Below are 13955 nucleotides of genomic sequence, written 5' to 3' on the forward strand. Positions count from 1 at the left end.
TTGCAAGTTTAGGAATTATTTGACACCCTCACAAGTTTAGAAATTTTTTTTCTCGCACTTTGCAAGTTCAGAAATTTTTAGGGGATTTTCCCTTTTCCCTAATAAATAAGAAGATTTGTAAAATGTTTTTTTTACTACTTGCTCGGCTAGCCAACTTGTGGGTCATCGAATTGGGTCAGACGAGCCCGTGGTTCATGGTGAACCGGATCGTTAGAAAAATTAAATTAATAAATAAGAAATTGAAACTATTGCTAGAAATCCGATCCAATGATCCTTTGAATCCGTTCGGAATGTTTTCGGATTTTGCGCAAATTATATCATTTGATTTTAATGATTTTGCGTTTTTGGGGATCAGAATTTGGAATGGCTATTTTTAGTGATTATCGTTTCGAAGGATTCTAATCAATCAAAGTATGACCAAGGTGTTTGAAATAGATGCGACGTGTTGATAATGTCATCTATCTAACTTATTTTTTTAAATCATCTTATATAACTTTAATAATCCCGACCAAAGTGATAAAACTATGATTAGTAATTGTCTCATGTTTCCCACCCACTTGGTTGGGTTCATTTGCCAAAGGAAACACTGTGCATTTAAACCCGTTACCCGCGGTTAAGTGGGTATCCGATATCGTGGGTATCCGAAAAATGGGTACTCGACACCTAACGAAGACGAAAACGAATATTAAAAACTAGAATACCCGTCATAGGGGTTCGGATTCGCGTTTTACATATTGAAATAACGGGTATCCGCGGGTATCCGCATATATATTAAAATTACAAAATTAACCTTATATTTTTAATATAATTTGAAAATACTTAGGTTATTTTTACTTACCTTTAGGATTATATATTGGATTTTCAAGTTTTGATGGATTCAACTTCAAATCATTGTGTATTTTTGAAAATGTTTCTAGGATTCTATGCATATTATTATATTTTAAGAATTTTCAAATTTAAAAATGTATTTTTAGAATAAAATATGTATATTTTTATTGATTATTTGATTTGATTTTATATTGTTTGATATTTTTATACGGTACAGATACTCACAGATACCCGTCTTTTAGTTATGGATACCCGCTAGACGGGTACCCGAATGTTGTGAGATAGAGACAGAGATAATATTTCTCTAAAATCCGCGAAGACGAAAACGAAGACGGATATCTCCAAAAAATCGGATATCTGACTCGTGCCTAGCTCTACACACAGTAATACTTGACGCAAGAATTATTATAAACAGTTCTTCTTTTATAATTTGTAAATTATAACTCAGGTCAACATAACATAGATAACATGTAATCGGATTACACCTGGTAGTGTAGTTAATTGACAAGTAGTATTCTTATTTCAAATCTCATGGTCGAGTGACCTCGGAAGGAAAGATACAATTTAATTACAGTAAAATTATTTTCTAATTTAGAATAGATCGTAGTTCGGTTGAATCTAGTGAATTAACCTGAATTAAAAAAGAAAAAATTCAAAAAAAAATCTAAACTTTTCAATTTTTATTAAATAAAACTTTAACTTTATTTTTCAGTAAAAAATAATCTAAATTTTATAATCATTGTTATTTTTTAAGATAGGGTGATATCCTATATGGTAAGTCAATACTTTGTCCATATTTGATGAATCATCCAGATGTCAAGATATCGATACGACATATGATATTATATCAAAAATATCTTTTATATGTTATTTTGATTTGAACTCATACCTTTTTCTAATTGTGATCATATGAATAAAATTATAGTCTATTCACATGGTAGTTACATTGGTCATAATGTTAAATTTATAATAGTTTTATCAAATGATTAATTTGATATATAAAGAATGAATATGGTGAACTAGTGTGATCAAAACGTTATGACTAATGTGACTACTATATGATCAAAACGTAATTTTGATCACATGATCACAGGTAGAAAAATGTATGACTTCAAAATAACATATGGAGAATATTTTTGATAATGATTCGTTTAAAAATGATGATTGTTATTAAGTTTAGAGTTTATTTGGTTAAAAAAGTTTAGATTTTATTTTATCATAGAAGTACTTTTTGAGATTTTCAAAAAAAAAAGGCAGGATTTGTGCATGCGTTTTTCGGTTACGTTGAATGCTAAATAAATTTAAAAAAACGAATGAATGGACACGTTAAATAAACTTTCTAGGTGAATATTTAACCAAAAAAAAACTTTATAGGTGAATATTAATTACTATTATTATTATTATTTTATTGTTACTATTATATGGCAAACGGAGAATATGGTTCGCGCATAGTCGTGTTGTCACCTTCAAGGAATCGTATCGTGGCACGTGGACCCATTCGTATCATAAGTTCACAGCTATATCGTATGAAACAGTAGCTGTGGACCCCTTTCCACTATTATCGCTGTTACTTTGCACCATTTATTATTTAATATAAAAAAAAATTAGTTAGTGTGAATTATTGTGGAATTGACATGTATGGTTTGAAAATTGATTTAGTTTTTAAATATATTTTTATTTTTTATATTTTAACTAAGACTTAAAGATCTAAATATACGAAATTCAACTTATTCAAAATATTTTCAATTTAGAACAAATTTTAAAAATAATATGAATCTAATGGAAACTAAAAGTTGAATGACCTTTAAATGTGTGTGTGTAGTATTATGCTTGTCGTGTTGAAGGAGAATTTTCCGAATACAATTCCACGAAATGATATCAATGAGCCTCAAAGGTTTATATATCTGACCTCTTTTTATTCTATACATATTTTTCATTTTCTTTTTTATAGAAAAATATTTATTTTATGTGGTTTCCCAACACCTTTCATGTTAATAAATAAGACGACATTATAAATGTTAAATATATATTAAAGATTGGTTGGCTCAATTTTAGTAAACCAAATTCAAATCATTAAAGAGGAGAATTCATATGAATTTTTTCGATTTTCTAGAAAATGTAATTGGGATGGAGGATGGTGAATTTCGGAATTAAAAAAAAATAAAAATAAAATACTGTTTTGAGTTAAGGGAAGTTTCTGATGCGTCGAGAAGGTTTTGATTGAACCGGAAATTGGGTATAGATTGATCCAACCGCGGAGAAGATTTTTGTTCAGTAAAACGGAGCGTTTTATATTAAGGGCATCAAAGTCATTTCACTGACGTGTATTATGACCGTTGTGCTCTGTTTTTTTTAAACAATTTATTATTCTGCAACTTTCATTTTTTTTTCTCCGTGACTTCTTGAGTGCGAGATCGAGCTACGAGTTCGTATGTGAGTCGACTCAGTTCATGTGTTTTCAAAGACACGAGATTTCAGAACCAAACTTATACGTAAATATAAATTTAGTATCTTCTTTAAATTCTGAAAATAATAAAATTAATAATTTCCATGGACGGTGGACTTGTTCTACAAATTGATGCGATACATATGGAGTATACCCCTAACGCAACAGACAAAAGGGTATTTCCGTAAATTCGAAGGGAAATAAATGGAAGGGCATCTTTTAAAAAAGGAAAGGAGAGGAAGCAACCACGTCGCCCATATATACACACACTTAAATATATATATATATATAGAGAGAGAAGATGTCTAGAATCTGCTAAATATTATTTTGATTAAAAACGAAAAACATGTTATATTATATTATATTTGTATAGTCATCAGTTGTATGAAATTTTTAGGAATTAATATCCCCACCGAATGTGGTCAAAACATTACATAGGACTAGTTTAAACCAAATTGAGGGGGCATATTTTGAAAATAAAATATATATTATTAGCGATCAGATAATCGTTATTAATCTTTAATTATATCAATGTGCTTATGGTTAGTTGCAATTCGTGTTGATTACTTTTTTATTTAAAAAATAATCAATTTTTTAACTACTAAGATGTGTAAAGACATTTCAGATTTAGTCTTACCATTAAACAGTTCTTCTTTTATAATTTGTAAATTATAACTCAGGTCAACATAACATAGATAACATGTAATCGGATTAGAAAATGAACGGCTAAGATTTGCAGATAATCTGATGCAACATTTTTGGACAAAATAATTATTCACACACATATATACACGTATGTATATATATATATATATATATATATATATATATATTGAGTGGTTAGGTTTAGTGACAACTGAAATAACCCCACTGTCTCCCTGTCTCCAATTAGGTTTTACTCTTTTTCTGTCCACACAGACGCAGAAAATGGTAGTTGGATTTTTGGACCGACCCTTCGAATATGTAACATTATTATTATTATTATTATTATTATTATTATTATTGTTGTTGTTGTTGTTGTTGTTATTATAATTCTATGTTCTGTATTTGATTGATTTGTTCATTATTTTAGTAGTTTTTTTTATGTTGTGGTGTAGAATATCTTCTGCTCCACCAATTATTTTGATTGAAGATCCAATAAGAAATCCTCGGCTCCCACTCTTGTCGTGTGATATGTTTATCCACTGAAGTTTTATTCATTCGTATGCATTAAAATGTTGCATGTTCGACCATACATATACATATATACATATATTTAACTTTTTAATAGCGAGATCTATTTAAAATAGATTGCCTCTTTACAAAAAAAAAATAGTGTGGGATAAAAGAAATAAAATAAGCGAGATGGGTTGTATATTCGTTTGATAAATTGTCTTTCATCATTTTGAAGGTCTATATTTACAAAAATTCATAAATCCTCTATATTTAACTATAATTGTACGGAAACTAATTTCCTTGTCTATTAGGGTTATCGAACACACATACATATAGGTACATAAGAGATATTGACCTAACTATAATATCCTACAATCTAGGAAATATTCCAAATATATATAGATTACAATTAATCACAAATATCTCCAATAATAATAACAACCAAACTTTTAGAATATATATATATATATATATATATATATATATATACTAGTGACGTCAAAATGAGCTAGGCTCGCGAGTTGGCTCACGGTTGGCTCGTTTTTTATCGAGTTGGACTAAAAAAATAAAAGACCAAATAAAAACGGGTCGAACGAGCCAGCTCGCGACGAGCCCGAGCCCATCCGGACTAGCTCGGTCGGTTCGCGACCCGGCTCGCGAGCTGACATTAAAAAAATATTAGGGTTTCATATTTTAATTTCTTTACTACTTATGTTTATATAGCAAATTAAAATTCATGATATGTTGATGTTTGTGTATATTTTTTGTTATATTTTGATATTGTTGGTGTATGACACTTTTTATATTGATGTTTATGTATATTTTTTGTTATATTTTGATGTTGTTGGTGTATTACACTCTTTTATGTTTGTTTGGTTTTGTTAATTTTTATTGATTTAGATATAGTTTTATGGATTGTTATGCTAAATATTTTATGTTATATTGTATGACTTCAAAATATTGTTACATAGACTTTAAATGATTAATTTTCATGTAATTTAAAAAAAAAACGAATAATTAGATAAAAACGGGCTGGCTCGCGAGCCGGCTCGGAGCTCGGACAATTTGGTTTGGATCAGAATTTTTCTAGCTCGTAAAAAAATAGACCGAATGGGCTGAACCAAAAATGAGCTGGCTCGAGACGAACCGGTCCGGACCGGTCCGAGCCAGCCCGTTTTACATCACTAATATACACACACTCCTCTTACATTCATAAATCCCAGGACGACGAATGTACGAAATCATCATCTACAATTAAGATATGCCGATTTAATACTATTACACAACAATTATACATGATCGTCGAGATTATCTCGACGATCAGAGGATTGGTGACCTAAAAAACGTCAGAGAGTGAGAGATTAGTGCATTAAGAAAATATTGATATATTATTGAAAATAAATATTGTTTTCGATTTTTTAGATTAAATTTGGGAGAATTAGAAAATGTACAAATTGTTGAATATTACATTAAATGATATAGTTTTTTTTATCTGTTTCTGATTTCTATAGTTAATAAAGAAAATAACATGTGCTCTTTATCTCACACACGTTTGTACGCCAAAAAAAAATCTATACACAGGAAAGTACAAAAAATCCTTAACCATTAGATTTCATACTATTTGACACGTGTGCAGCCGCGATGTGGACCTTTCCATAAAAAGAAAAAACGTCATATAGCTGAAAGGTTAAATCTGATTTACTCTTAAACTAGAAAGTTTGTACCTTCGGATAAAACCCTAAACTCTATTCAATCAAAAGATTTTGTATATTAATTTTGAGTAGAGTATAAAATTATCAATATCACAATAAAAAAACTAAATTGTTTTATAGAAATTTACTGCAATGTGATACATAGAATTTGTAAAAACATATTTAGGTTTTTATTCCGATATTTAGAATTCTATAACTTATATACATCATTTTTATATAATAATTTTGTATACTATTTTATAATTAAAATTAAGTATATTTTATTGATTAATTGAAATCATAATTGATTATGAAATTTTTATAATATTTGTGATCTATTAATGTTTAAAACGTTTCAAAATATTAATTTGATTTTTATAAAAAAAAACTAGTAAGCAAAGTATTATATAATATGTAGTTTGCATATAAATTAATTAAAGTGCGATTTTAAAAAATAATAATAAGTCAGATATTTGATTTTTTTTATTTGTAAACAAAACGAATAAAAAGAGGCAAGTGTAGACAATGCAACCTTAGCAGTGAACACGTTCCACGTTCTTTTTCTCCCCCTCTCCATCTCATCTCATCTCTCTCTCTCTCTGGACCGCGGCAACGTCGTCTCGAAAGAATCTCGGGAACGAGAAAGAAAACAAGCAAAAACCCATGTTGGATCTCAACCTCGGAATCTTCTCCTCACACAACAATCACGAAGAAGATGATCGGAAAACTACCGCCGGAGATTGTTCACCCAACAAATCCTCCTCCGGCGCCGATCCCTTCATCGCCTTCGGCATTCTAAAACGAGACCACGACGAAACCCGACGTCCCCATCATCACACTCTCCTCGGGACACGTCAGCTTTTTCCGATCGCCGGAGAGAATCCTTCCGACTTCTCCGGCGGCGGAGACGCCGATCAATGGCTGAACCTCTCGCCGGCTCTGCAAAAGATTGCTTATCATAACGATAACAATAGTAAGAAGGCGACGAAGAAGAGCCGGCGAGGGCCTAGGTCTAAGAGTTCTCAGTACCGAGGGGTCACTTTCTACAGAAGAACCGGTCGATGGGAGTCTCATATTTGGTAATTATTCTCTAATTTAATTATTTATACTAATTTTAGATGATTTTTTTTTTCTGTTATATATCTCGATTAAGATTTTAATTACCATAGTTTCTTATGGTTGACCGAACTCGGATACATTAATAATGCCGTTAATGTTAAACCAACTATAATGTTTGGACCGAAGAATAATACTTTTGTTTTTTTTTTTTAATAATTTTATAGGGATTGTGGAAAGCAAGTTTATTTGGGTAAGCATAGATCAAATTCTGCCCTACTTATTTACCATATGATTTGATATTTTTGTATTTCCACCTTTTTATATTATTTTGTACCCAATTTTCAACTGGGAGAGAGACAGATGTTTCCAATTTTGATTATAATCGTTAAATTTCAGTGTTTCTTCTTATTTGTTTGTTCAACAGGTGGTTTTGACACTGCCTATGCAGCAGCAAGGTACAAGAAAATACATAATATATGTATATATATATATATATATATATATATATATAAACTCATTAAAAAATGTTATTTACCATTACATATATATTTATAAAAAAATCAGAGCATACGACCGAGCTGCCATCAAATTCAGAGGCCTCGACGCAGATATCAACTTCGACGTCAACGATTACAGAGAAGACATTGAAAAGGTTGTTTTCTAACAAAAATTTCGATTTAAAACGTTGCAACCAGATTTGTATCCACGCCAATTTACCAGCTTTTTTTAATAATTAATTACTGATTCTTTAGGAATGGATGTATCTATCTGTGTACGTATAGATGAACAACTTAAGCAAAGAAGAGTTCGTCCAGTCACTGAGGCGAGTGAGCGCCAGTTTTGCAAGGGGAACCTCTAGATACAAAGGCTTCACGCTCCATAGATGCAACAAATGGAATTCAGATTCGGTCCATCTCTTCCAAAACCGGTATGATTTTATCAACACTCAACATATATATATATATATATATATATATATATAATGATCGATATACCGAATTCTGTCAGTAATCGAACTGTTGCATCATTTTTTAAAAACTCTATTCATGATTAACATATATGTTGATCCCGTGACAAATTTCTGAATTTAGTATGCGTCGAAAAACGTTATGACAAAGTTTTTCGATAAATTTCCCGTAATAAACATAGCGTATTTAAACCCGAATCGCCTTTCGTGGATTTCGTTATAGGATATGGGACGTTGTGGGAGGCATCGATTGCAAGGAAATGGGAAACGGCGGAGGAGGAATGATGTTAGGTGCCTATAATGAAGGTAAATTATAAAATGTACGTATAGGTCGCATGAAAAAAGTAATATTATTGGTTGGTTTGGTAGTTGATGAAAAACCCTAATCAAATCATGAACCTCAAAAGTATAGCTTTCATTTAATTTGTTAATAATTAAATTAATTAAAACCGAACCTTTAAGAATCCCTTTCTTGAAAAAAAAAAACTCGGCAGAGAAAATCTTGCACCACAATCTAAATTAATAAAATGACTCCAAATTCCAATAATATTGTGTTTTATACGTTTAAAATTTTGTTTGCTTTCTAGTTAGTAATAGAATAGTAACGGTAAACGTTTTATATTTAAGATTAGGGATGATCATTTCAAGTTTCGATTCGGTTATATTTGGGTTCGGTAATAATGAAGGTAAATTATAAAATGTAGGTCGCATGAAAAAAAGTAATATTATTGGTTGGTTTGGTAGTTGATGAAAAACCCTAATCAAATCATGAACTTCAAAAGTATATATAGCTTTCATTTAATTTGTTAATAATTAAATTAGGGAAATGAACTTTAACCAAATTTCTAAATTAAATACTCAACTATCTCATTTCCAAATTAAATACCCAACTATATTTAAATTGACAAATAAAAACTAAACTTTTCAAATTTTAACATATACTTTTTTTTCGTCGCAATTTAAACCCTATATTTTTATTTATAAAAAAACCCTATACTTTTCAAAATTTTAAAAATTATACACATTCATATATACATATTAATTATTATAAGTACAAATTCGGTTTTTTATCGGTAAAAAATTCATTTTTCAAAGAAATTATCGGTTTTTTCGGTTATTTTTTTATTCAGTTCGATTATTTCAGATGAAGAGAAGTTATATCTATTCGGATTTTATGTCGGATTCGGTTCAATTACGGTTATATCTTATTCGATTCGGTCATTCGGTTAATACCCCAAAACGGCCCCCCTTACTCGAGATTCACCGGATTAGTGATATTATCTTTGACTGACTCTCATATAATATATCAAAAGTTAGCATTCAACATCTCGAATAAATGATCTTTGATTATAGTTATTCCGTGATGTTTCAATTTAGATTTCTCTTCTAACAGGAAACGAACACAACGATCTCTCACTAAGTCTCGGAATACCATCATCATCATCATCCACGACCACGAAAACAAAACCGAAGACAACCGACTGTTTTAACGGATCGAAGACGGTGAATTTGTTCGGTAAGAGATCGTCACCGATCTATCTACCGGTGGAAACCATGAAAAAGCCATTGAAGACAGTTGCTGCAGCATCATCAGGATTCCCTTACATCGCCATTATCAATCCCTCTTCCAATATTACTTCCCCTTATATTCTTGATCCATAGAGGATCATTCATATTTTATATATTAACAGTTATTTTTTGGATTGTAATTATATCGAATTGGAAGATGAGAAAAAACCCTTATCCACAAAAAGGAAATGCATATCCCACTATATATATATATATATCCTGTGATTTTTGCTTAAGTTTATGGTATGATGTATATGGACAAATTAATTTGTGGTGTATATAACTGCCATCATTTAAGCCATATAAAATTTTCCACGAACTTAATTTTGCTTTTGTTAATTGGTCTTTAATTTAATTTGCATGATGTATATATATGTGACGATGGTATGTATGTATAGCTCTTAGGCTATAAGTATTTCGATCCAAATAATGATGCAGACAATATCTGGATAGTCTGATACGTTCAGTATATATAGTTAGTTATCAGTATTGATTGATGCATGTGCTTATGGATGCACAATATCTGATTGCATAAATTAAACATTTGGTTGAAATCCTTTTGGGCCTCGAATCCGCGTGGCGACGGGAGTTGGGTTTGGCGAAAGTTACTGAAACTCCGGCCTTAATTTAGCCCGTCCTTATCTCCGTTGCCGACCGGGAAATGGCGAGTGCTGCGCGTTTTGCACGACTCCTGGCTGCCAATGGGACCGTTAATCTCTGCTGTTGGTGAGCTAGGCCCTCGGCGTTTGGGTATCCCTCGTGACGTCGTTGTCTCACGTGGGTGAAGAAGAAAAGACCGGTCCGGTATCGAAAAACGTTACAACAACCGAGGAAGAACATATCTTGTCGGTCGGTCACGTCTGAATCTTTCGGACCCGACATGCATGATCGTTCGCTGCTTCTGAAAAATTAAGGAGGATGCGAGAGAAACTCGCCGGTGACTCGGGAGTGACTCGCTTGTTCGTAGCGAGGATGGATGGATATATATGGTAAACACCAGATGGGCGTTTAATTAAGAGCTAATTAAGGTACTAATTCGATTTTCAAAGCTTTGAGATTGTAGGTAATAGACATCCATCCATATAGTGATTGATAAGATTAACACGAAATCTAGGTTTGTATTTATCGAACATTCGATAAGATTTGCGATGATAATGTATAATAGATAAAGAGATGGAGAATCAATAGATTTCTCATTATTCAACATGTAACATTATAATATTTATAGCAGAAACAAAATCATAAAATATCTTATTTAATAAATATAAATATCTAAAATATAGAAATAAAATCAAATCTAAATATTACGTAATCTTCTCAAATCTTCTTCATATCTCTTTACAATGTATATTGTAGATTTGATTTTATTTTCGGCTCCGTGAATGTTTTATATTATCTTTCAGATTCAATAAACTATGTATGACCTATGATCTTTACATATGCCAACCATTGATCATACATCCCTAATATATCAGATCAAATCATATTAGATGTTTCTCTAAACGGTAAATTTCGAACACCTAAATTATTCGGAATTTAAACCGAAATTAATGGTAGGGCGAATTCGAGCTCCATGATTTTACAAACAAAGGGTACCCAACATAATTAAAAAATGCATTTTTTTAGAAATTACAAAAATAACTCTAATATTTGCGAAAAATTCTATAATTTTCTATAATTTTCAACTTTTTTTTTAACATTCTATAATTGTCGAGCCCCCGAATTTGAGCCCATCTTGGATTAACATTTAACAAAAAAAATTCTATAATTTTCGATTATTAGATATGTATGTATCCCGAACTAATTCAATTTATGGCGAAATGATCCTTTTTTTTTTAATTTAAATTGATTCACTATACTTTCGATTCAATTACATTCATCCTGAATCCGAAGACAATCTTGTTATAATTAAATTGTATATTTTTTTTAACGGTGGCTCGAACACAAGACCAGAGATAAAAGACACCCTACCCTATTTTTTTCAACCACTTACACCATTCGGCCAACTTTGATTAGGTCAAATGATCATATATTTACAGTCGTGCGAACCCATTTTTAGGCGACTCTCATCTTGGAAGGTTTTTCATCCCACGAGACACTCGGCCACATATCTTCTCACTTTGACGGTTCATTTCAATCATAAATAAAATATGTCCTAACCAAAGTCAAATACCATACCAAAAATGCACACACACACACGTCCATAGGTGCATTCGTACACAGTCACATCCACTGTGTCGCCGACGTGTGTGAGTATTTGACGTCTGGGCTCCACGCGCTCCGACAAGTACGGCGAAAAAGATAACGTTTCTAAATAATAAAAGAACAAAGAGAAGAGAAAAAGTGGTGTAAGGACTGTGGACCGTTGATCACGGGACAACAGTGACGTGGGCAGTGCTTGGCCGAAACGATTACTGTTCAACGCCGTACAGCTTTCCGTCGGTGCCTAATCGAGAACAACGACGATGGTCAACGATGTTCCGAGAGAGAAGAAAAAAGACAACGGAGAACACACACACACACACGATCCCTTAAACGACCACATAAGATAAAGAAACAAAACATAGGAAAATGTGTGTGAGAGAGAGATCGTATTACATTATCTTAGGCAGAGATGTCATAATTGACCGACGAAGTAAATGTTAAAATTTCGTATAATCGATGTTGAAATTAATATTTAATTTATATATGGTTCGTTAGAGTCAATATTGTTGAGAATTATTATCGATTTCGTTTTAATATTAAAAATTATCATATAATTTATACGTTGTCGTTAGAGTTGAGATTACAAATTGTTATAAATTTTATGAGTTAAGATATCTATTTGAAATATTTTAACATTTGAGAAATCTATAAGAACAAATTACAAATTTATATTATATTTTTGTAAAATTTGTCGTTATTTTCTGGTTTATACACTATTCAGGTATTGAAAAAATGTCGAGTTGGCAACTCCTTTGGATATATCTTGTTAACAATAAATATTGTATGGGTAGTGCTTGTTAACGTAATGATTAAAGGCTGATTATACAAATTAACCGGTATTATATCACAATTTACAAAATATATACTTTGATAAACATTGGATTTCAAGTTTTCGGATTAATATATGATATTTTATATTTTAAAAATAATTATCTACAATGTTTAGTGGATCAATATTAGTTCGGTACGATTTTTTTATGATGTTTTAGAGTGCTCGATGATGTAATAAATGATATAAACTTATAACATACATTAAATGAGTGATATAAATACTATATGTTATAAAAGATACGCAGATCCAATAGTTATTGTGGTGTTTCTGTATTGCATAAATTTTAAGCTTATTATCTATACCAAAAAATTAATATCATTTTTTTATAAATGTTTAAAATCTCTCTTAATAATAATAACTATTCATTTAACACGAAAAAAATTCAATAGACTTTGCCCTGATATTAAATTAGAAATCAAAATAGATATCTCGTTACTTTCAATTTTTTAAAAATCATACATTTCCTTAAGAAATTGTCATAGTTTTAGAAGCTTAATAATCAAGAGTCCGACTAAAATTGGAGATATATTTTCCCCTAAATGTTCTGTTAAATAATGTGTATATATATCTAATGTGATTTGTAATATACAAAAATAGAAAAACATACAAAATTATCACAAAATTAAATAATACATAATTAGATATGGAATAAATTTAATTTTAAAATTAATTACATATATTTTCCCAGAACTAAATTATATAAAAAAACAAATTCAATGTAAAAGGAAAAAAACTACATCAAAATAATGTTTTAATAAAATACAACGATAAATAAAAATAATTTTTTAAATACAAAATGAAAATTAAAAAAGTAACCAGCTTAAATCCATAAAATGTATCCGCCAACTCATCATATTAAATATGGTAATATTACCAGTCAATTTTTTTTTACAGCAGTGAACAAATATCTCATCTTTTCCCCTAATCTATCTGTCCTCTTCGGTAAAGAATCTTATCCTATGTGTATTTATAGATAATTTTCCAAACACGGAGTCATTCCCAGTTTTCCTTATTTATAATTTCTACAAAAGCATTGTCTTTACATCCTATTTTTTATTAAAACTTTTCTTGCGAATAAAAACGAATCCTGTATATATATATATATATTTATATATTTTTAAAAAACTGTGGATGACATAATATATATATATATATATATATATATATATATATATATATATATATATAAGTATTATTAGGCTT

At 30.4% G+C, this 13955-nt stretch overlaps 1 protein-coding gene across 1 annotated transcript; it reads left to right on the forward strand.

The window, feature by feature from the left end:
* Positions 1–6673: 6673 nt before the first annotated feature.
* On the forward strand, positions 6674–9924 carry LOC104826115 (AP2-like ethylene-responsive transcription factor SMZ). Its single transcript, XM_010558686.1, has 7 exons — positions 6674–7199; positions 7404–7429; positions 7604–7634; positions 7744–7831; positions 7962–8107; positions 8370–8452; positions 9540–9924. Exons 1-7 carry the CDS (start codon positions 6784–6786, stop codon positions 9806–9808), a joined length of 1059 nt encoding a protein of 352 aa, XP_010556988.1. The 5' UTR covers positions 6674–6783; the 3' UTR covers positions 9809–9924.
* The last annotated feature ends 4031 nt before the right edge of the window (positions 9925–13955 follow it).

Source organism: Tarenaya hassleriana, unplaced genomic scaffold (assembly GCF_000463585.1).
Source record: "Tarenaya hassleriana unplaced genomic scaffold, ASM46358v1 Cleome1, whole genome shotgun sequence".
NCBI lineage: Eukaryota > Viridiplantae > Streptophyta > Magnoliopsida > Brassicales > Cleomaceae > Tarenaya > Tarenaya hassleriana.

Excerpts from the sequence above, each read along its gene's own strand:
- LOC104826115 (XM_010558686.1), top strand. The coding sequence starts at position 6,784 with ATGTTGGATCTCAACCTCGGAATCTTCTCCTCACACAACAATCACGAA. Across the intron at positions 7,200-7,403 it reads CGATGGGAGTCTCATATTTG|GGATTGTGGAAAGCAAGTTT; the intron begins GTAATTATTCTC and ends ATAATTTTATAG. Across the intron at positions 7,832-7,961 it reads ACAGAGAAGACATTGAAAAG|ATGAACAACTTAAGCAAAGA; the intron begins GTTGTTTTCTAA and ends GTGTACGTATAG.